The 22324-nt window shown below is 40.6% G+C and overlaps 1 protein-coding gene across 1 annotated transcript in view; it reads right to left on the bottom strand.

The window, feature by feature from the left end:
• LOC146642080 (activin receptor type-2A) overlaps window positions 1–22324 on the bottom strand; it is an 83412-nt gene that overhangs the window by 19569 nt on the left and 41519 nt on the right. The window contains exons 3-4 of the mRNA XM_085398809.1: window positions 22133–22266; window positions 14698–14852 (exon numbers count right to left, since the gene is read on the bottom strand). Coding sequence (XP_085254935.1) covers window positions 14698–14852; window positions 22133–22266 — 289 coding nt within the window. The remainder of the gene's footprint in view (window positions 1–14697; window positions 14853–22132; window positions 22267–22324) is intronic.

Raw genomic sequence — 22324 nt, 5'->3', positions numbered from 1 at the left:
AATTACCCACCACGGTGCAGAGGTTGGATTTCAGAGCGGCCCAAACGCTCTCTAGATGGCAGCTTGAAAACATTTTTAAGAACACATTGTACTGACCAAAATAATCAAAGTATAGTTTCACACAAATGTTTCTATGCATCTGTTTTTGATACTGTTTTTAAATATAGGCATGAACTTTCAATGAGGATCAGATGAACTCAAAACTTCTTCTTTTTTTTTAAACAAATCATTTACTTGCCTGGTCCATGACTGGGGAGCACGTACTGTACTCACAGAAAGCTAGCTTCCAGTTTGGCGGCTGAGCCTTATTGATATTATTAACTAAAGTCGAAGGATTTGGCAGGCTGTTATTTCAGACCTTTGTGCATCAATGAACTTGACAACCTCCTGTCCTTTGGCAGGTGGGATAGGTTAAAGAATAACTGGACAGAAATCTGATTTCTCCCAGTCTGGACTTTTAGATCAACCTGCAGCAGCAGCAGGCAGGATAGATGATTGAAAGTGTGGTGTGATGTGCTTCTATAGCATCACATAAGAACCTTTAATTATATGAGTGAAATAATAGAAAATAAGCAGTGTTTTTCTTTTCGTGTACAACAGAAATTGATGGGGACAACTTGTTGTATATAAATGTTTCTGTTCACTTTCTTTGTAAGTTGGACTGTGTATAATCAGACACAGATTCATTACCAACTGTGACGACCTTACTCACAATTATGTACTCTATTCTATGGTTAACTGAACGTCTTTATGTATCTGACGCCTCGGTAACGGGAATTTGTTTATATATGAAACCATTCAATTATTGTTGTTAACTGAATTTAACTGAATTTAATGTCTTTCCGCATCTGTTTGTGTTGCTTCCCTCTTAGTCAGGTTTCCTTCTTTAACAACTTAACTGCGCTAATGCGTTGACACCGTGCAGCCCCACGCACGGCGCCATCCACGTTAACTCGCTAACAGATATTTGCCGCATTAATGCGGTTATGCTGTTAACGTCATTTTGACAAGATTAACGTTGACGGCACTAATAAAAAATATAAAATAAAAAAGACAAGGTGAATTAGTCTATCTTGTTTTGGAAGCATCTGCTGGATGTTTTAATGTATACGCAAGTAAACGTTTCTGTTTAACAGCATCCTCCTTTCTCTAGTGTGTTTTATTAATCTCTGACTCTCTTCCACAGCAGGTCTTTTATCCTGTCTTCCTTCTTTCACCCCAACTGACTGCAGCAGATGGCCGCCCCTCCCTGAGCCTGATTCTGCTGGAGGTTTCTTCCTGTTAAAAGGGAGTTTTTCCTTCCCACTGTCGCCAAAGCACTTGCTCATAGGGGGTCATATGATTGTTGGGTTTTTCTTTGTATGTATTATTGTAGGGTCTACCTTACAATATAAAGTGTCTGTTACTGTGATTTGGCCCTGTATAAATAAAACTGAATTAAATTATATCTGATTTATGATCCTAACCTATTTAAAGGCTCCTTGAAGGTCATGCCTCAACGTTGACTTTGCAAGTGTATGCAAAGCCCGTGTAAAAAAATCTCACTATTAAGAGTAAACATTCCCATTCAAGTACATAATCCTAGCTAGAGTGGCTGCTGTAGGCCTGGCCTATTCTGGCTGTCGTTCATCTGTAGTGGCTGTAGGCTGTCAGTCTGCTGTTTACCTCAGCTGTCAATGTGTATTCATATCTATTTACTCTTTAAGAGGCTGTAAAACTTTGTATGTTGTATGTATAAAACTTTATACTTTTAATGGTTATGAGAATGCATCAGAAAAATGACTGACTATATATTTAAACTGAGCATTTTTGCCATCTTGGTGTTTTAAAACATTGTGAGACCACTGAGGGGTGAGCCTGACTCAAGAATACCTTGCTTTCATCATCCTTTTTGACTCTAATGGGGACCATAACTTAGAAAATGAGCATTACAAGACTTTAAAGTTTTGATTTTTACCATGACCTAAACAACAAAGAGAAATGGTTCAGCCTTCTTTCTCTTCGTGGTAACTGGTTAATTCCCTTTCTGGTTCAAACCTCCATTCCAACCAATGCCAAGCCATCAGATGTTTGTTGAGTAACTGCATGTATGAAACCACAGCCTCAACACTGGTTTCGCTCTGTGTACAGAGATACCAATGTAAGACTCTGAATCTGCCTTACGACAACCCAACATCTGATGAGGTCCAGAGAAGGTGGGGTGAAGATTATCATTTCTTTCCAGAATCAGGAAAGTAGAACGGGGGCGAAAAAAAGAATAAACAGAATAGCTTAGCAGTAAATATGAGTGGGGACACTTTTCAGTGAAAATAGGTCAACAAACACTTGCTATTGAAGGACTCTTTATGCCAGAAAAGAGGATGAAAGCAGTTTCTAGTACATCCATTAAAAAGGAGTTATTATGCTTATTTTCTTGTTAAATATATCTCGTTCCAGAAGTGGATGCTCATAATAAACATGAAAAGCAAAGTTAAAAATGATGAGGTCAGAGTAAATACAAGTAAGAGTTTGTAATACTCTTTGCTTTATATGATGTCAGGAGGGCACAAAAGCCTGACCTACCTGCTGTTCAAACCTTGTGTTTATATGGAACAGCCAATCAGATGAAAGTTTCTGAAAATGTCTCGTTTCAGAAAGAAGATGAATTGAGGGGCTGAATTAAGGGTTACTTTCAACTTGGAATCACACAAAGCTACTCTATTTGAGTCCGAAAATATAAATGAGGAGCTGTAAACGAGAAAAACATGTCCACTTTAAGCTCACTTTCTGATATGATTGTTATTCTGATCATGGTTTCGTTAACAAAATCAGGCTATAATACAAGGACACGAGCTCTGTTCACTGTTACAAAACAGTTCTCTAATTTGTCTCAAGTCAAATTCCTGTGTCTTTCCTGGGCTTTGTAGTCCAACATTTTAAATTCCGATTCCAATTTGACAATAAAAGTATAATTAGAGGAGTTGTTGTGTTACATAAGCTTGCAAAAAAGCAATCAAGAAAAATTCCAGTGCATCTATCGCTCTTGGCAGTATAACTGATTATGATTCTGTTCAGTATTTAAATCAGCTCAGGACCATTTTACCGTGCATAGTAATTTGTCAGAACAATAAGCTCTGGTACATTTTGTTCTGACTGAAAATTAAAACTGATTTGGTGTTGATGTGATCAATAAATCGTCAGTAAACACATGCATGGTATTAACTTTTCCTCAGCCTCGCCTGTGTTGGGTTACAGTGAAACTGAAAAGTATTTGATGCTCACTCTGATCACAGAAGGATGTGGCCATGCTCAAAACCCCAATGTTGGCAAAAAAACAAAAACGTATGAGAACGTCATCTTAAAACCCTAAAGATATAAGCCACTATGGATTTGCCTGATAAGCATCAGACACAATCCTGAAGACAACCTGTCATTGCAGGACGCTCTTCTTTTCTCCATCGCTTCTGAAAACTCGTCTTTCTTCTGGGTTTCAGCCTGACGAGGGGGCCCAGCCCGCCAGGCGTCCTGTGGGAGTCACCGGATCCCTTGTCCGATCGCAGGGCGCTGTGGCCTCAAATGGGGGCGCATTACACTTAGTCAGCAGACCACAGGAAACAGGAAAACAGAATCTGCTGCTTCACGCCGTTCCTCCCAACCCTCAACCATCTCCTATGGCCTAATCAAGTTACACCTTCATCTATTACATCAAAACAGGTCTTTCAGTCTGGTTTGGGTGTCCTGGGTTTAGGTGCAGATAAGTAGATCTAACAAAACCAAAATGCCAAGCTTGGTTTTAGGACAATGAGTAGGTATTCTGGCTAAAACGCCATTATTGTAAGGTCATTTCCTGTTGTTGATATGGCCGTAAAGCTTGAGACCATGTCAACAACAAAAAGTTGTTGACATGACCTTAAAGGAGCAAGGCCAGGGACTAAAATCCCCGAGTTATTTAGTGAGTTACTTTTTTTCCCCAGAAAGGTCTGGCGCCATACTTCGACTCCAATTTGTTAAATTTTGAGCCAAGGTACATTTGCAAGAGGCTTATGCTTCCCTTGTACTTAAGCAATTTACACTCTCTCACTTGAAAAATGTTCCAGATAAGTGGCAAAGCTCCTACTTATGTAAAAACGTATCTGTACTCCTCCTCAGTCTGCAAATGAGATGGAAAAGCAAGCCGCAGTTTCAGTTTCAAACACCTCTGCCATCTCTGCATGGAAAAATGGTGAGCCATAGGTCTGAGCAGATACCATTCTGGAAACTGGGTCACATCACACACAATGTGTTACATAAACATCACAGGTGGAGATTCATACAAAGAAAAATATAAAAGGAGGGCTGCATTCAGAGCCGCGTTGGCCATTTTCCGCCATGCACAATGCATCTTCAGCAAGAAACAATTAAAAAATAAAATAAAATACACAACCATCCACCCATGCAAACAATCCAGGCACAAAAAAGAAAAGTCAACTAAAGAAGACACAAAATGGTGGTCTGGGATTGAGGTGGAGAATTCATACCAAGCTCTGAACCCAAAAAGGAGGGGAAAACTAACAGTGTTTTCATTTAAACTGCTCTTACCTCCACCATAATGTGAAAGGCGTGCTTGTTGAAAAGGAACATAAGAAGCAAACAGAGAAATTATTGCTATCTTCTTTCAGTTAGTGGATGAAATAGAGGCAGATAAAAAAGCAGGACATGATAAGTCAGCCCTGAATAACCTTTTGTTCCCCTCTTGCGCTCCAGAGCAGGGCTTCTAGTTTCTTATCCCACATGGATCATGAAGAGGTTAATAAGCATGGCTCCAAAGGCAAGATGGTACATTTTAGGAACTTAAAATGATGCTGAAAATAGAGACTGAATGATGTGTGAAAAGAACAGAAGATCACAGTGAAGCCGAACAAACACAAGTTAACAGCAACAGCACGCTGATGTCAGACACACAAAACTTTCCCGACAGAAGTCATGTAAGAGGCAGAAAGGTTGAGCTCAGAGAGTCAGACCTTCAGCTGAGGACACCAACATGGAGCTACAGAGAAATCGGACATGAAAAATATGCCACTCTCAACTAACGGCTGCTTTTATCTTGAAATAGATGCTTATAGAAGTGGAACTAGGGCTGGGAGATTGGATCAATATATCCAACAAGGTCTAAGTTAAGTTTGGAAGCGTAAAGCTAGTCGGTTAGTTTTAGGCGCTAAAATTAGGTGGTAAAATTTCAGTGATAAATATTACTTACAAAGTGTGATCAAGTTTTTCTAAGCACTGGACTATGAGAACTGGTAAATCTGCTTAGTTAACATAAGGTTCCCTTTTTGTAACTTTACTTCTCTTGTCTTTCCCCCTACTTTCCAACTGGTTGCTAATACAGCCAATCCCTCAAGTCTATTATTAAATTTTTGCGCGGGCTTTTGGTGTTATGCTAATTTAGTGCTCTGCCTCCTGACAATGAACTTAGTAAATCAATGTGGTGAACAAGCCTTCTTCTTTTAACTTAGCTGAGGGTAAGTTGATAGTTTAACACAGTGACTGATGGACAGTCCCATTAGTAATAGTAGAACAGACAAATGTAGCGCTCCTGGAGACGATTTTATAGTGTAGCTGATATTAAGTACTGCCGAGTAAAACTTAAAAGTTTAAAACTTTTGAAATAACAGTGTACAATGGGCAAGCTAGCTGCCTCAAGTATAAGATAGCACATGTTGCCCCCAGCCATTTGTTTATTTAACTGAAGTCAATGGGCCACGTGTAAAAATAACTGGAGATTTTATTACAAAATCTGAGTTGATAATGATTTAAATACAAAATTCATTCTTTGTAAAGCCATCCAGAGAGGCAGTCGAGCCCTCTGGCAGGCTGGTGTTGACGCCCTAATGCTTCTAATTTAGATGGTGCGTAATGTCGGCCTTTTATCTTTTTGGTTTAAAACAAAAATAATCCAAAACAGGTGATTTGGATCAGCACATCCAACCTAACATGTTGGACTGATGGTGACCATTTGGAAATGTCAAAATTCTGCCTAAGCCGACACACAGCAGCCCCAGAATTATACTATATATTTGAAGCACACGTCTGCATATGAAACGATCCCAAACACTACACACGAACTCTATCATGTAAGAGTTCAGACACATTTTAAAGGCCAGCTGCTTTGTCCAACGAAAACAGAAAGAAAAAACGCAGTAAAGCAACAATCAGGTCAATATCAGCTTTGGATTTCTCTAACAGCACCTGCCAGCTTCATTTTTGCATCAAATGAGTTAATAAGACATGGTGTAGAGTCCACTGATCCTTTAGGACTTCTTTGGAAAGCTGCACCCAGACAAACAAGATGTAAGTAGCTCCATAATAAAGCAATTGATGAGATTTTGGTCAGAATCGATTGCTAAGATGGATAGAGATGAGAAAATAGGGCCCATGTTGAAGGAGAAAGAAAAAAAAAAGAAAAAGAGGCTAGACTTATGCTTAAATGCTGCAGCTCCAGGCCTCTTCGTGTGAAAGCTGTGGGTCTGTGTACTCAGACAGAATCAATTCCAGTTTGCCTCCACTTCGCACTGTGGTGTGAATAATGGAGGCTTGGTGGCAAGTATGCAGACCATGATGGACCGCAGCCATCATGACATAATGACAGAGTGCGACAGAAGGACTTTGGCGCATGAAATTTTCTGCGTTTAACACTGGGTTTTGTCATTTTAAGGTTTGGGAAGACGGCTAATTAAACAGAAAATCCAACACATTATTTTTTTTGTATGCTAAACCCACACTGATGCAAATCTGCCGCCTATATGAGAAAGAAAGGCCGGAGCTCTTTTTGTTTTACTAGGTATATTTCATTTCTGGTGCCTTGTCTTGTAAAATCAGGGAGCACAGCCGTGATAATGGATCCAATAACGATCATTAAGTGGGAACAATTACTTTTGCATTGTGAAGACTGCATGTTTCATTACCTAGCAGAGAAAACTAATGGTGTTTTTCTTTAAATGACTAGAAGGCTCCTTCGCTGAGGAGAGAACAAGTTCAAAGCTAAAAATGTGCAGAAATTCTTAACAAAATCACAAAACAAAGGAAATATTCAGGACAGAGTTTTCTTTAACTATGCAACAGCCTCCTGTTATTCAAATCCTGACTGAAAACATCTCTCTCGCTGACCCTTCAGTTTCTGGTTAGGTTCAACTTGGTGTCAGTGTATCATCAAATAATGGGTTTGTTGTTTTGGTTGCTGATGGTCTTATCTTCCTTTAAAAACATTCAATTCCTTTAATTTTAATGCCTTCAGATGCCGGTAACAATACTTCCCTTGTTGTGTTTGATCTGAGATCGTCTGTCAATACTTGCATTAGACTGGATTAAATCTCATCTCATGGGCAAAATGTTCTCAGTCTCTATTAATCGTTCCTTTTCAGAAAAGGGCTCTTAAACAGATGTTTGATTTACCATTTGTTTGCGGATGACATCCGGTTGGTCTTTCTTTCTGACCCTGCTGATCTAAATAACTGCCTGACTGCCATCAGGTCTTAGTTAAGTGCTTAACCTCTACAGTTAAATTTTAGCAAAACAGAGACTCGTAACAACTGTTCCAGATAGCACCATATCAAAGATCAAATAATGCCTTGGGTCTGCCAAGCTCCTCTGTTAAATCCAGCTCATGTAACCTTGAGGTTATCTTGGACAGCTTCCTGTCAGGATCTAATTTTTTTCCATCTACGTAAGGACCATTGCTAAGTCTATTCTTGTGAATTCCAAGCTGGAACTGGAGAAAACTGCTCATGTTTTTCATCTCTTCTCAATCAGTTACTGTAAAAGTCTTAACAAATCGTCTCTGAATCAACTTCCATCAGTCCAAAATGCTAATCATCTCTTTTCAATTTCCAAATTCTTTTCACTGGGTTTCTGTCAGCTTCGGATTTTATTTGAACTTTTAAAGCTTTGAATAGTGAGACAATCCCTTCAGAGATTTTACTGACCTATTCTTCCAACTGGTCCTTTCTGTGTTTGGATTACTGGTGTTGCCTTGTACTAAATGTTCAACACAGGGCCTTTGGGACAGGCTTTTAGCTTCTATTATAGAGTAGGTAACCCCGAGCAACAAGGAACCTTTACTTATGTAAGCATATTGAGACTGTTTTTAATTAACACAATCAGCTTACTTTTACAACATTTTTGATTTTAAGATGTCTGATCAGCTGGAAATACTGATGAAGAAGTATTTCCAGCGTAAGTGGCTTTACTGTTAAAATCTGAACAGTTCCTGTTATCTTGAGTCGAGCTGACTGAAACCTCTCCACCACTTTTAAGTGAATATGACATTTTTGAGAAAAGACATAAGGATAGCACTACTGCAAAAAACTAAAAGCATGCAGAAAAAAATATTTCATCTCAATAAAGCCATAATTGTATGCAAATGTTATTAATTCCACAGCCCTACTGACAAAGAATCCATTTAATAGTTGACATGTGTATGAAATCTAGGGTTTACAAGGGCTAGAGAAAATATTAGCCAAATGCATGTTGGTAAATGTGGCACAAATCATAAGTGGAATTAATTTCCATTTCATTTATATTTATAAGATTAACTTCAAGGTGCTGTCCCCAAGTGGAAAGGAGAAACTCCCTTTGAACAAGAAGAAACCTGGAGGTTTTTGTCTGTGTGGTGACACCTATCAGGAGATTACTGCAGCGAGTCCTCATGCCCTCAGCAGTTGTGACATCACTGCTTGTGGTCGAAGTGACCGATGTAGTGTGCACAAATGGGCCGTTAACATTTCTGTTGGTGGTGTGTATGCAAAGAGAAAAAAAGCCCTTAAAGATATGTAGTTCACGAGTGGGCGTTTGTTCCAAAAACACTTCCTGACTCTGCAATTCTTTTTATTGTTGTCCTCATTTCACAAATCAGTGCTTCAGTTAATGATCTGTTAGCATTTTCAGGTCCAGATTCAGGGGTTTTAAACACTCAAGAGGATATTAATAAGACATATACGTCTTTGTCTCTCTGGCTGTCTGTTCAGACTGCAGCTGCCTGTTTATGACATAATCGCATTGCTACTCATTTTAATTAGAGATTCAGATTAAATGTGTGCAGTGTGATGCAGAGCTCTGACATTTTACAAGATGAAGCAGTGTAGCTGGCACACGGATGCTGTTAGGGAGCGAGGAAAATGCTCCGAACAGGTATGATTAATAACTAGAACGACTTCCCAAACACACAGGACACTCTGAAATCCAACTGGCAACAGGTGTGGCCAATTTGTTGCTGTCACATTAATAATAAATGACCAAGAAGAGCGCATTATGCTCGGGTGTCGATGCGAGCATGACCAAGAATAAAACATCTGCTGATTTTTACATTTTCCCCAGAGTGGCTGAGAGCTGATATGAAATGAGGTGGCAGAAGTTTTCACTTGATGGATGTCTCTTTCAAAAAAATCCAAACAAATTATTCTAATTTAATCTGACAAAGTGTTTTAACTGCGAATTGGAGGAAGATGTTGACAATTTTTCATTCGCCCGTGGACCACTTTTGCATAGATAATACAATACTGGAAATTTTCTGGCATACTTTTTAAGTTTGCTTTCCAGAGTTAGATGAAGAGTTCTCTGCCATTTACAAAGGCAAATTCTTATATTAAGCATGACGAAATTTAAAATAATGAAGTTCAGGCTTCAGACTGCTCAAAATGCAAACGTTTAGTTAGTTTTTCAACTTTTAGCTCTGTGTGACATCTCGGATATAGGAAATTAGGCTCCACCCACCAGCTATTTGTGAGGGGCAGCCAATTAGAAGAAAGATGGCTTAAAGACGGAGGAGACAACAGATTTTTGCTACCTTTAGAGGCAGAAACTACTCAAATTCTTTGAGCTCCAATAAAATAACCAGGGTGGCTGCTCTGGAGTCCAAGAATCTATGAAAAAGAGCATTTATAACGCTTAATTAGCAGGTATACCATGGTCTGACATACAGCACTGCTATAACTTTGGATATAAAAGAGAAGATGAAATATCAGCGACGTTTGGAGGGTTAGTGAAAGTGGGCTAGCTAACGACTAGCTACTACCTGGTGGCTATCTACAGAGCTATGGTTAGCTACTGTAAACACAGTATAGCAGGGATGATCTTAATTTCAGAGAGGCGCAAATATATGTCGAGAAAAATAAAGATACTATGTAGCGGCAAAGTTGGGGCCATGTGAGCGATTCTTTTCTGAAACAGATCCCTCAACAGTTTTGTGGGACTCGTTACAATTAAAAGGGAAAGCAGGTTAAAAGACAAGAGGCTCATCGTCAAACACAGAAGACAGGTGGACCCGGAAACAGGGTTGATATGTCGTCACTTAACAAGCAGACAGGACACCTTTAAATGCCTCACTTCATCGAGCAGGTGTTGCACGTCCTAAATGAGTAACCTCTGTTGTAACAGAGGGTGTCTGTGGTGTTTTTTTGTCCCCTTCAACAACTGAATTGCTAGCAGCCGTCCTTGATGACTTTGCAGGCTGTTTGAGTGATTGTCGGAGTCACCTCTGCTTTTATTTTTTTAAAGCGGCGCCCGTGGTGTAACTGAAAAACATCAACAGCACCACACACATACGAAAAAGAAAAAAGGCAGCAGAAATAAATCCCTCCATATCTCCTCTCCCCACTGCACCCACCTCTCTCCTCTCCATCTCCTAAATTGAAAAAACAGGTTTAATCAATTGCAAAATAAGCAACGGACACAAAAGTGGCTGCAGAGGGGAACCGCAAGCACACCTCCCGTTTGTTTTACCCACCTTCACGCAGCGGGCGAGTGGAGTTTACCTCATCGCCCTCTTCCAGAAATGCATATTAGCTGACTTTTAAATACATTCCTTGTGAGTTGAGTGACCTCCTTTTGCTTCCCCTCTCCTGTCCTTGCACACCTACTCATTCATGCAATAATGCACTCCTGCACGCACACAGAGGGTTACACACATGCAGCATGACTCCATTTGTTCCACCCTGGCTATTTTATTTCATTTCACTCCCCTCTGATTTTACAAATCTTATAGGTGCTGCATTTTTCTAATCCCCTCTGTATCATCTTTTGTTATCTGATCCACTCTTTTCCCCCCAGTGCTGATCTTGTTTTGTTTTCTGTTGTTTATTTATTCATTTATCTGCTCCCAGGTAAGATGCTTCATAAGCTTCTTAGCGGTGTTGTTTTTCCATCACCATTGGTATCCAGATTGCATTGTGTTGCTGTCTTTTTTATCCTCTTCCTGCCGTAATTTAGCACCGTGCAGATACAATAGCCAAGTTAAGAGAACTGCATGTCTCTCTTCACTCCCACCCCCACACTCCCCATTCTCCCACCCACCGCCAACACCACCACCACCACCCTCGGAGGCAGAGCTGCGAGCGTCTCTCTCTGCTTAGTTTTGTTTGCCTATATAAAGCCTCATCAATAATGCAGAGGCCCCTGACTCCTCTCTTCCATACTGTGGAAGCTGTGCATGGGTTTTCTTTTTCCCCTGCTGCTGAGCAGCCGAGAACATCGCTGCTGCTGTCGGGTTGAAACAGCCTCCGAATCACAGAAACTAAATTAATCAGGAATTTGGTGAAATGGTTTTATTCTCAGTCCTAAAACAGCGAGAATTTGTGGGGTGTCTGAAAGGTTTATGACAGCGTTAAATCAGGAAACACGATGAGCGTGGTGACTAAGAAAAGGTATCCATTTACCGTCTTAGTATTTCATTAGGGCGTACATTAAATGGTGACATTTGAAGCTAGCTAGAGGCATGCAGGGGTAACCAGTACACCAAAAAATTCTGAATTTATTTGTAGATAATCGCCTGCGTCTCTTTGTTTGTTCCTCTGGGAGCGACTACCTGTATCAGCAACATTGATCCATGTGTGACTGTCAAACACGCCCCAGAACAGCCACATGCACACCAAAGCACCACTCGCCGACTTGTTCCGGGTTGGCGCCAACATTAAACAAACATCCATCAAACCGAAGCAGATATCAGCGGAGGAGGAAACAGCGGGACGACGTCTGAAGACACATGGATCACATATAATCAGCTAAGCTGACGTATCCTCAGGAAAAACTCCTGGTATACTTCCTGCAACCCTCTGAAATCTCCGCTCATCATTCATATCAGTGACTATACAACTAACATCATGACTGTTTATTTAGGGCAGTGCAGTTGCAGGCCTGAAATAGTGAATGTAGACTGGTTTTTATTCTGCTATTAGTGCTGTGAAATATATTTCCTAAGATCTTGTGCAGTTTTCCTTACTGTTAACACTGCTAGATTTATACCTTTAGATTAATTTATATTGTACAGTCCGAATGGTTAATAAATGCACCGAAATTTTGTTCTCATGTCCACTAATTAGTTTACATTCTGAATGACAATAAAGTGATAAAAAAATAAAAAATAAACCAAAAACTGAACCATGGGAGCCTGTAAGAAAACCCGAAGCGGATTAGATGAGTCGGATTTGGAGACATCTTGTTTAAAAATATCTTTTTGTGGCTCTTACTGGAGATGGTGTTGGGTGTGATTTCATTTCATGCTCAGCATGATAAATATTTCCCTCTACTTTCATCCTTTGTGTGGTTTTAAAGCATTTCAGGAAAGAATTCCAAAGGGAAGCGCCCAAAAACTGTCACACATGTATGATCTGCTAGCATCATAGACTCGCTGAGCGCTATGTGGCCGTAAGCTTGTCACCCGTGTTAGTTATTGTTGTTATTAATTGCTCATATTCCTTCAGCACCAAAGTAATCCATGGTAACTGTGCCTCCGCCGCCCTCACACTCTGCAGAATTGCTCGCATTAATAACTGATGGTCTGAGGGTGTCTGAGGGTCAGCAATCAGCAGTTCATTAATTGCTAAATGAGACAGTAACAAAAGAAAATGACCAGGGCGCCCATGCACACGGGCTCCTTTCAAAGTGACCGCAAGTCACCAGCTCTTTGTCCTTCGGCCACGTATAGCTTAACAGAGTAATCACTGTGCGGGAAATTGTGTCAGTACACTTAGCGGTACTTAGCAAAAGAAAATGCGAAAACCAAAATAAAAGCAAATGTGGTATAAAAAGACACTTAAATGAAGTTAAACAAATAACAAGAGGTAGTGGCTCAACTGCCTTTAAAATCCACAATAACAGTAACAGCTTTTCCCCTCATTTATAGCTCTCAGACTAACAAATATTTTAGTGTTTTATTTTATTTTGATGTAGAAAATGCTAACGCTAGCAACTAGCACAGCTACCATTAGCCTAACTAAGTGTTTAACATTTAATGTGATTAAATTTAAATGTAAATTTTAGCCCGTTAATTTTTAAGGACGCCCCGCCTTCTATTGATACTTATTGCTGGCGTGGACATGGACACATCAGTTGGCTAAGTGGAGTTGTTTAAAGCCATGCCTTTCCATCAGATAACTGCATCTGTACCTTACACCCACCCATTTTCCACTTCCTGTCACTTGCTTGGTGGATTTACTTGTTTACACATCACTTGTTTCACACATCACCAACCGTGTACTTGATGATGTCTTTTATAGACTCAAGTGGTGAAACATATTATTTAAGGTCTTTACCTTACAATGTAAAGAACCCTGAGGTGACTGCTGTTGTCATTTAGCGCTACATTAATAAAATTGAACTGAATGAAAAATAGTTTTTTCGTTTTTGTGCATATTTTGCACAGTAATGTGTGTTGATCGAGTTTGTCGAAGTATCTCTGTTTCCAGGTATTAAATAAACTTCGCAAGGTGACACAGTCTCTTCCTCAGACATGCCCGGGCTTATTTCATTGTTTTGTCCACTAAGTAACGTAAACCATTGCTATAGCAATGACATTGCAGTGTGACAATTTCATTAGGGATAATCTGATATGGAACAGGGCTAATTGTAAATAACCCCCCCAAAAAAGGGCACAGGTATTTTTTGATCAGACTAATCGCACTTGTGTGTGATTAAAAGCCTGTCTGACACACTCTCAACAATACAGTTCGGCTCATCTCCTGACTCCTCAATGTGGTGAATTAAAAGCGAGTCTGAGATGAGTTTGCTCTGAAAAGAGACCCGCAGGAAAAAGAAAAAGACAGAACCAGGGCTCCTCTCATCCTTCTAAACAGGACTGAAATAAGAAATTGTAAAAGCAATTATCCAGACGTAAACTCTCAGCACAGCGTGTCAGCTCTGGATGACCATCACTCCGTCCCTCGGCTGCGCAGGGCAGGAGAGGCCAAGGCTGTTGAAGCCCACTGATGGAAGTGGAACAGTGGTGAAGCTGAAGGTTGGTTAAACAGAGAAGGCAGTGTGCACACTGCACCTGACTGCAAACTTCAAATAATGCACAACCTTTTTAAAAGCGAGCAACTGATGAAGTCATGTCAGAAATAAATATTAACCTCAGACCACATACGGACGTCTCTTGTAATAAATTTAACCGAACTTTCAGGTATCAGAGGACGAATCCTCTGACATGCAGGAACTGACTGGTTTTACATTTCCCCTTTGTTTGCAATTAACAGATGGAAGTCAGACCTGATGGTCACCGAGGCTGAACAGACAGAAAGAGAAACTAACTGCATCAGCAAGCAACTTTGAAGAAAGAGGACACCGCAGCCTCGCCACGCTGTGTGACTGACAGGTGACCTCTCAAATCAGACGACAGCGACGAGCAAACGTGAAGACAGAGAGACAAACCGGGATTAAAGCAGTGATGGGCTGGACTCTGGTGGGACTTACATGTGTGGGGACGAGGGCAGCTGGGTACGCCAGTTTGTGGTGCCTCCACATCCAGAAGGAGAAGAGGACGACCGCGGCCAGGCCTATGATGGGAACCAGTGAGTAAAGCAGGGTGCTGAAGAGCTGGGGCTTCTGGGAGAACGGGTTGGAGGTGGCTGTGAGAGGAGAAACAGACATTATATAAGTCAGTCTGAGCTCCCTCGCTTTGTAACCACATTGTTCATGAGCTCATGGACTCGATCACCATTTTCAGGTCATAGCGAATAAATGATATAGGTAACTTTTACAAATCATAGTCATAATTAGAATTAGAAAGGAGGATTATCTGGTATGTTCAACACCAAGATGGTAACAATGAAAATGCTCATCTTAAAGCTTTGTGATTGAAACAGTGTCTGAAATCATGGTGATTATGTCCACCTTTTATACTGCATATGTAATGAAAGCTGTGAAATATCGACACTCAACCTTCTGAAGCACAAATCTCCAGGTGGAATGCAAAGGACATGCTTTCTTTCGCTGGATTAGTACCTTTTGGGGTTTTGTTTTTAATATTTCAAGCTGTAAAAACAAGCATTAGATGTTCAAAATGCCCAGTGGGATTTAAACTACGCGTGACCCAAGGGTCCCATAAGGAAAAGCCAACTAAATTAGGCTTCAGTGTGTAACAGAGGCAGAAATATTAGAAAGACTTCATTGCTCAACACGTCTCTTTTAATAGTTCTACAAAAATGACCAATGTGCACGACTAGACAAACAAACTTCAGCTGAAGTGAGGAGCCATGATAATAGATCGCCACGGTGCATTTTTGTTCAACCAAACTCTCAAGGCAGCATATGAAATAAATAGAAAGAATATAGGAGTTGGTAAATTGGCTATTGCTAAGTTGTTTAAATTGGACAGTAAAATCGTGAATAAATAAAAAATAAATAACAGATAAATGACAACAGGGCAAAACTGAGGGTTCTGTCATTGTTGAATTGAACGTGCGATGAATTTAAGGTGTGCGGTGCCCTGTACAACTCCAAAATCAGTGAGTTTCTGTTAACGCTGTATACGACAGGCTCCGTCTACAAGTGGAGTACTTGAAGGAGAGACAAAGTGGTGCTTTCTGCCACAACCTCACCTACTTTCAAAGTGCAGGGAGAGCACGACAGATCTGAATATGTTAAAACACCAGCAGCACTTTGTGTGTAAAGAACAACTTCACTGATTCGCTGACGTGTCTCGACTTGTGGCCTTCATCAGGTTCCTGGCAGTAAGATAAACCGTGCCCGAGCGTTAAAATAATACAGAATTGCTCAACTTATTTGCAACCTGTTGGAACTGATAGTTCTCGATATGCCTCAAAGGGTGGACATGCAAGAACACCGAATCTCTCACAACTCATACACCATCAGGGATTGAGCAACCAAACTTGCCACACGTGTACATCTCAGGCCCCCGAAGGTTCTTATCTATACCAGATATTATAAAATCATCATGTTGCTTAGCAACCACCTACCAGTGAAGTTTTAATGACCCATTTCTAGCATTTAAGCACCCAAAACACCTCATGAAAGCATTGCATCCTTTTTTATTCATGATAATAACATCTAACTTCTATTCACAGTGCTTGAAAAGCATCATATGAGATGTTAAAGACCCCATCATGTTGCCTGCCTCCCACCTAATAAAAAATGACAATTATACTTTCACCTGAGGCTTTTTATTGCAGGTTGACCCAATTTTGCCTTCAATGCTGTTTCAATTCTTCATGGTACATACTTAACAAGAAGCTGGAAACAATGTTTAGAGATTTTGATGTGACAGCATGACACAGTTGCTGCAGATTTGTTGACTGCACATGGACGATAAGAATCTGCTGTTCCACCACATCTTAAATGTGCTCTAACTGGATTGAGATCTGGTGACTGTGGAGGCTGTTGGGAGTACAGTGAACTCAATGTCATGTTCAAGAAACCAGTTTGAGATGATCTGAGCTTTGTGACATGGTGTATTACCCATCAGAAGATGGTAGACATAAAGGGATAGACATGGTCAGGAACAACACTCAGGTAGGTTTGTGGTGTTTAAATGATGCTCTGTTGGTACTAAGGGGTCCAAAGAGTTCCATGAAAATATCCCACATTACAGCACAGTCACTTAAATCATCCTTCCCCATTCTGATGCTCAGTTTGAACTTCAGGAGATCGTCATAATGATTTATTTAATCTAAGATTACGTTTATTCTGATTGGTGATAATATCAGATCCTCCAATTCAGATAGACCTCCCTTCCATTGAAGCGCCTATCACAAAGCACAGAGTCACGTCAAGCTTGTTGGATCCTAAACCAGCCACAACAACAAAAACACGGCCAACATCCTCTTGGTTACAAATGTGGTAACGGCCACAGAAAGGAGTGTGGGGCAGTCTTCCTGATCATACACAGAAAATATCTCCATGAAGTCAATTTGCAGAGCGGCATGAAGAATGCCTGATTTATAGAGGTTCTAAACATTTAATGATTTAACATGTGAAGGTTTTTCCTCTCCTACACTGGTATCATCGGTTTCTGTATTATATTTTATATTTCAGTATTTTTAAATTGTGCTATACTTCACAAAAGACATTTCTGACTTCTTTCCTCTTGAAGCTCTGGTTTTTCTCTTTCCACAAGAGTGCAGGACTTTATATTGCAGAGAGAAACGAGCCCACAGTGACTGAAACTCTCAGAAGAAACTGCTCCAGGATCAGCCAAACAAAGACAAGAGTACACAGCCTTCCTAGCTGGCCTCACGCTGGGCCTCCATCTCTAAATGCAGCTCTAACCCTGCTTACAGCCACCGTGCTTAGAGATCATATCAGCGCACATAAGCGCACACAAACACACACACGCACAGCAGGATTAGCAAATCCATCTCGTGACATAACGTAATCCGCCTGCCAAAAATAACAGCTCTGAACTGTGCCCGACCCCTGCAGGAGGCGCAGGGTGACGCCTGCTCACTCAGCCTGTCCTCCCGTCACAAAGCGGCCGTCTGATTCGGCAGCGCTGTCAAAACGCCGACGCTCGGACGCCGACCCGCCGCTGCCGCCCTCTGAGAGCAGGGAAGTGAAGAAAGGCGTGAGGGAGGGGGTAGGTGCCGACAGGACTGCACCAGCTGCATTGTGGGACCCTGAGGGTGTTTGTCGGGACGTTGTGGAAAGTTGTTCCTCTACAGGAAGTCTGCAGGTTTCACAAAGTCAGATTTAAAGGGTGAGACAGACGGGCCTGCCAGACACTTCAGCTGCAAACTGATGAGCGCAAGGACACCACTGGTTGGTGAAGCATTAATCACCGGTACCTGAATGTGCTTTAACCTCCTGTTATACTAAATTCAGGGATAAGTACATCTTTTTCATTCATTTTATTTATATACTTATAAATACTGTACTCCTAATTGATTAATTTATTCCTTTGATCGCTTGTCTCTTTAACTTATATTAAATTACCCATAATAGCACATAACCCCCAGTTTTGTCTAATTTCCTGCTTTACAGTGAAGGACTGTGAACTTTACTAACCTGCATGAAAAACGCTATACAAATAAAGTTTGATTAATTTCCTGCCAGTCCTAAATTAAAGATTTCTCTTGCGTTTAAAAGATGTCTGAGGTCTGAAATCATTTCTATTCATTTTATTATTGAAGCAGGGTTGAATCTACTCACGTTAAACATGTTTGTTGACAAAATGGCCAAGAATAACAGGAAAACGTACAAATTTCTGTTCTGATTTCCATCGGTAGCCGTTTTGTCTGCTAGCTTCTCTACTAATAGATTATTTGGATTTAGTTGTGACCCGGCCTTGACCCCAAAGGATGAGCTTCATTACTCACAAGGCTGCTGGCCTTAAAGGTGAGGGTCAGGCTGGTATCAGTAGGCGGAGAACCCAATGGAAGTTAAAAAAAAAACATGAAGAAGAAAGAAAGATTTTTTCCTGTGAAATAAAAATGAGTGGGTTGGCTGCCTGGGGCTTGGTGACGTCTGAGGACACTTTTTGACACATGCTGCAGGTAGTTCGGCCTGTGCTTTCGCATACCTGATGGAAATATAAGTGCAGCAGCAGAGGTGGGGAGGAGGGCTGTTTGAATTTTATTTTGGTTATAAAACACACTTATGTGGTTTTAGAATACGACGTGTTGTCAATAAACATTCTGCATCAACAAATTTTTATTATCCGTTTCGTCGATTATGGCGACAAATCGTAGCAGCCCCGATGTTCAGTTAATTCAGAGTGTCATTATCGAGAAGAAAATAGCAATTGGTGCATAGTTCCACTAAGATCGGCAGCGTGACTCCCTCACAGGATAGTTGACAGATTTGGAATGATTTTAGCCGAATACAGCATGAAAGGTGGAGATGGGCAGAGGTGGGTTTGCCAAGTAGCTTGCAGGGGCAGTGGCAGCAGCAAATGAAAGCAGACTAAAGCTGAGTTATAAGATGACGCTGTCCAATAGATGTGTCAGCTGAGCTGTGAGCTGATGTGGACTGGCACTGAGGTCGCAGATCTGCCCCAGCTGTGGTCAGTCTTCATTTCCTACTTGATCTCATGCTTCGCTCAATTTTTTTTCCACATTCATTACTGTGCAGAGCCACTACACTTAACGCTGATATCATCAGCATTGCTGCATTTACATTCACCATTTAACCCACATTATGAGGCTGTCTGGACTTTACATGTAAGCTAGTTTAATGTCTCATTTCCATTCCTATTCAAGGAGGTAAACACATTGTTTTTTTTAACATTTTTGTTTCTTAAAATAAATTCCATTGCATTGAAATGGGCTAAAAAAGGAGTCTGAATCATGTTCTTAGGGATAAATTGATCTTATATTCTTCTATAATATATCAGTTACTAAGCTCAGTGGATATTCAGAACCATGAATACATACTGATGTGAAATCTTTTGCAATATTTCCACTTCATTACAAATAAATGATTCACATATTCGCTTAAATATTTTTCCCGATGCTTCGTTTAGTGCAGGTGAGAACCACACAAAGCCCAGACATGCCTCCCTCAAACCTGTATTCACTTTTTAATCATCATTCCAGCCCTGAACACCTGGAAGGAAGCTCAGTTGATGGCAGCCCTCCATAATTTCTTACATCACACCCTTTGTGCAAGGTAAGGCTTTCAAAATAAAAGCCCGGATGTCTCCAGATTGTAGAAATAACTTGTATGTGCTTCTGATTGTTTGCTTAAGGTATATTTTTTTATTCATGAGCCATGCTATAGAAACAAAGTTGATAGGAATAACTTTAGAAATAACCTTCCAAACAAGTACTGAGGTACGAAGTTGATAAGTTGGGGTTTTAATATAAAACCAATCAAACCAAGCCGTGAGCACCTCACAATCAGTTAATATGTGTGTATTATAACTTTAATCTTTTTCACGAAATATTTTACCTCGATAGTATGAATACTTATAAATTCATAGGCCCTCGAAACACTTATGGGTATTCTATCAGAGATTAGCTGATTAGTTGATATAACGGAATATATTCACAGCTTTGATAGCAAAACTGCACTGATATAATATCTGTGACATGGAGAGAACGGAAAAAAGGACTGGGATCCTGGATGTTTGATCTGTTTTCTGATTTTTCACTGGAGAAAACTTCAAAAAGTGTATTTTGGGTGAACTTCAAAGGGTCATATATCACCATGGGAGACAGGTGGCTGCTCAAAACAAGTTACAGTATATGAAAGGACCCCTTTTCTTATCTACATTTTGATACCAGGTTCATTCTCTAGCCAAAATTCCTTCTGGGGCAAAAGACATTTCTAATATAGTCAAATATTATACATAAAGAATGGAGAAACACACTAACAGAGCTATTGTAAGGTGAATCACCACATTTTGGTTGGCCTGAGTGTTTCCAATGCCCCACTGACTCAGGCGTAGAGATCAGCTGGCGACCACCACCACCGGTTGCTAAAAAATAACAAATTACTCAGTACGCTCGTATGTTTGTGCTCGACTATGAGACCAGTCAATGATCCCCAGTAACAACCATTTGCAAGAGATTCCCTGACAAGTTGGTGAGTTGTTTGCGGGAGTCTGCTTGTTGCCATTTGGTCCCTTGTTTTTTCTCCAAGTTTATTTATGCAGCATCTTTCAGACACAATTTTACTTGGTCTTGGTGCTGCTCCACTAACCACCTTGCGATTGCAGCAGGTGGTCACCTGTTGTTTGCACAGAAGATGGCGACTTGTCTGCAAACACTTGCCAACTGCTTGCAGAGTGGTGGTGAAGCTGGTATCTTCTGACCTCAAAGTAAAAGTTGCACCATTTGAAACAGTAAGTAGTAAGGCACTTTTATGTGTTCTGTTTCCATTGCACTTTTTTATTTTGAAGTTTCATTATTGCTCAGCAAGAAGTTGGAGACAAATTGGCGATCTTTCATGCAAACTATAGGCGATCATAGCGATCTGCTATTAGCCAAAGGAAGCAAAAGATTGCAAATAGGATGATTCACTAAAACAATCGATTTCATGGTAATGATTACCAACAAACTCCAGCAACCGCTCGGCAACTGGTGGAGGAATACACATTTTACCTCAGTGACCAGAGGTTGCCAGGGAGTCACAGCCTCATCTCTACGCCTGTGTGACTGCTTCGCATTCAGTGACATTTTAAAAAAAGTTCCAAGTCGAATTTAATTGAAATGACAGTTAAAACTCTTAATATGATTTTTCACTCCAAAAAGACCCAGCCAATTGCTACCATTCCACTTAATTTTACTCCATATTTTCCTCCTGGTCCCACAGTGTGAGAAACACTGAACATCCTATTTATGTTGTTTTACAAAAATAGAGGATGTTCACATCACTACACTCAAATCAAAAACGCAAAGTCAAGTGGCGCCTTACCGGAGAGCACCTGACTGATGAACCAAAGAGGCATCTCAACCGCAATATGGATAATAGATATTAAGACATCATTACTAATAATGAGAAGTATTGATGTCCGCATGTTGTATATAATAGTTTGGACCTATTGCAGGGATCAAGCCCTGAATACGTTTTTCATAAACCTAAAAAAAATATCTCAGGATCAAAGCAAGATCTGAGTGTACACCGGCAGATGAGGACAATGCACTGAACACAGCAACTGGATGCTCCCCTCTAAAGTTCAGTGAAGTGAGTAAAAGCAACAAGCATTGAAAAGAGCTCTGGCTGATGCTCAGTGCCAAATATGGACCAACCCTTGTGCAGTTCGAGTGCCTGTAACTCAGAAAAGATTAATAGCATATAGCATGAACTTACAACTTTCCAGGAACTCATTAAACATATATTAAAGCATTAAGCTCAAGCCTAGCAAACAAACTGCAGCTCTGACTAAAAGAAAGCGTTTGCGCCCGCTGAGAAGTCGTCATTTTCAGTGAGCGTGCTGGACTGTACATACTGTAGGCGGTCGAATGGTGCGGGTCGCTCTGCGGGGGCGCTTCAGGGGCGTACAGGAACCTCTCGTTGCACATGTTGCCTTCACAGCAGCAGAAGAAAACATCGGGACTCTCCTTCCTCTCCACACACTCGTTACTGCAGAGGACACAGAGGTGGAAATCAGAAACACTCAATCCTCTCCATGCACTGCAAA

Source organism: Rhamphochromis longiceps, linkage group LG23 (assembly GCF_057381845.1).
Source record: "Rhamphochromis longiceps isolate RC_006_pf linkage group LG23, R_longiceps_female_GT1.1, whole genome shotgun sequence".
Classification (NCBI taxonomy): Eukaryota; Metazoa; Chordata; class Actinopteri; order Cichliformes; family Cichlidae; genus Rhamphochromis; species Rhamphochromis longiceps.
The sequence above is the reverse complement of the archived record's forward strand: the minus strand, read 5'-3'. Positions and strand labels throughout refer to the sequence as shown.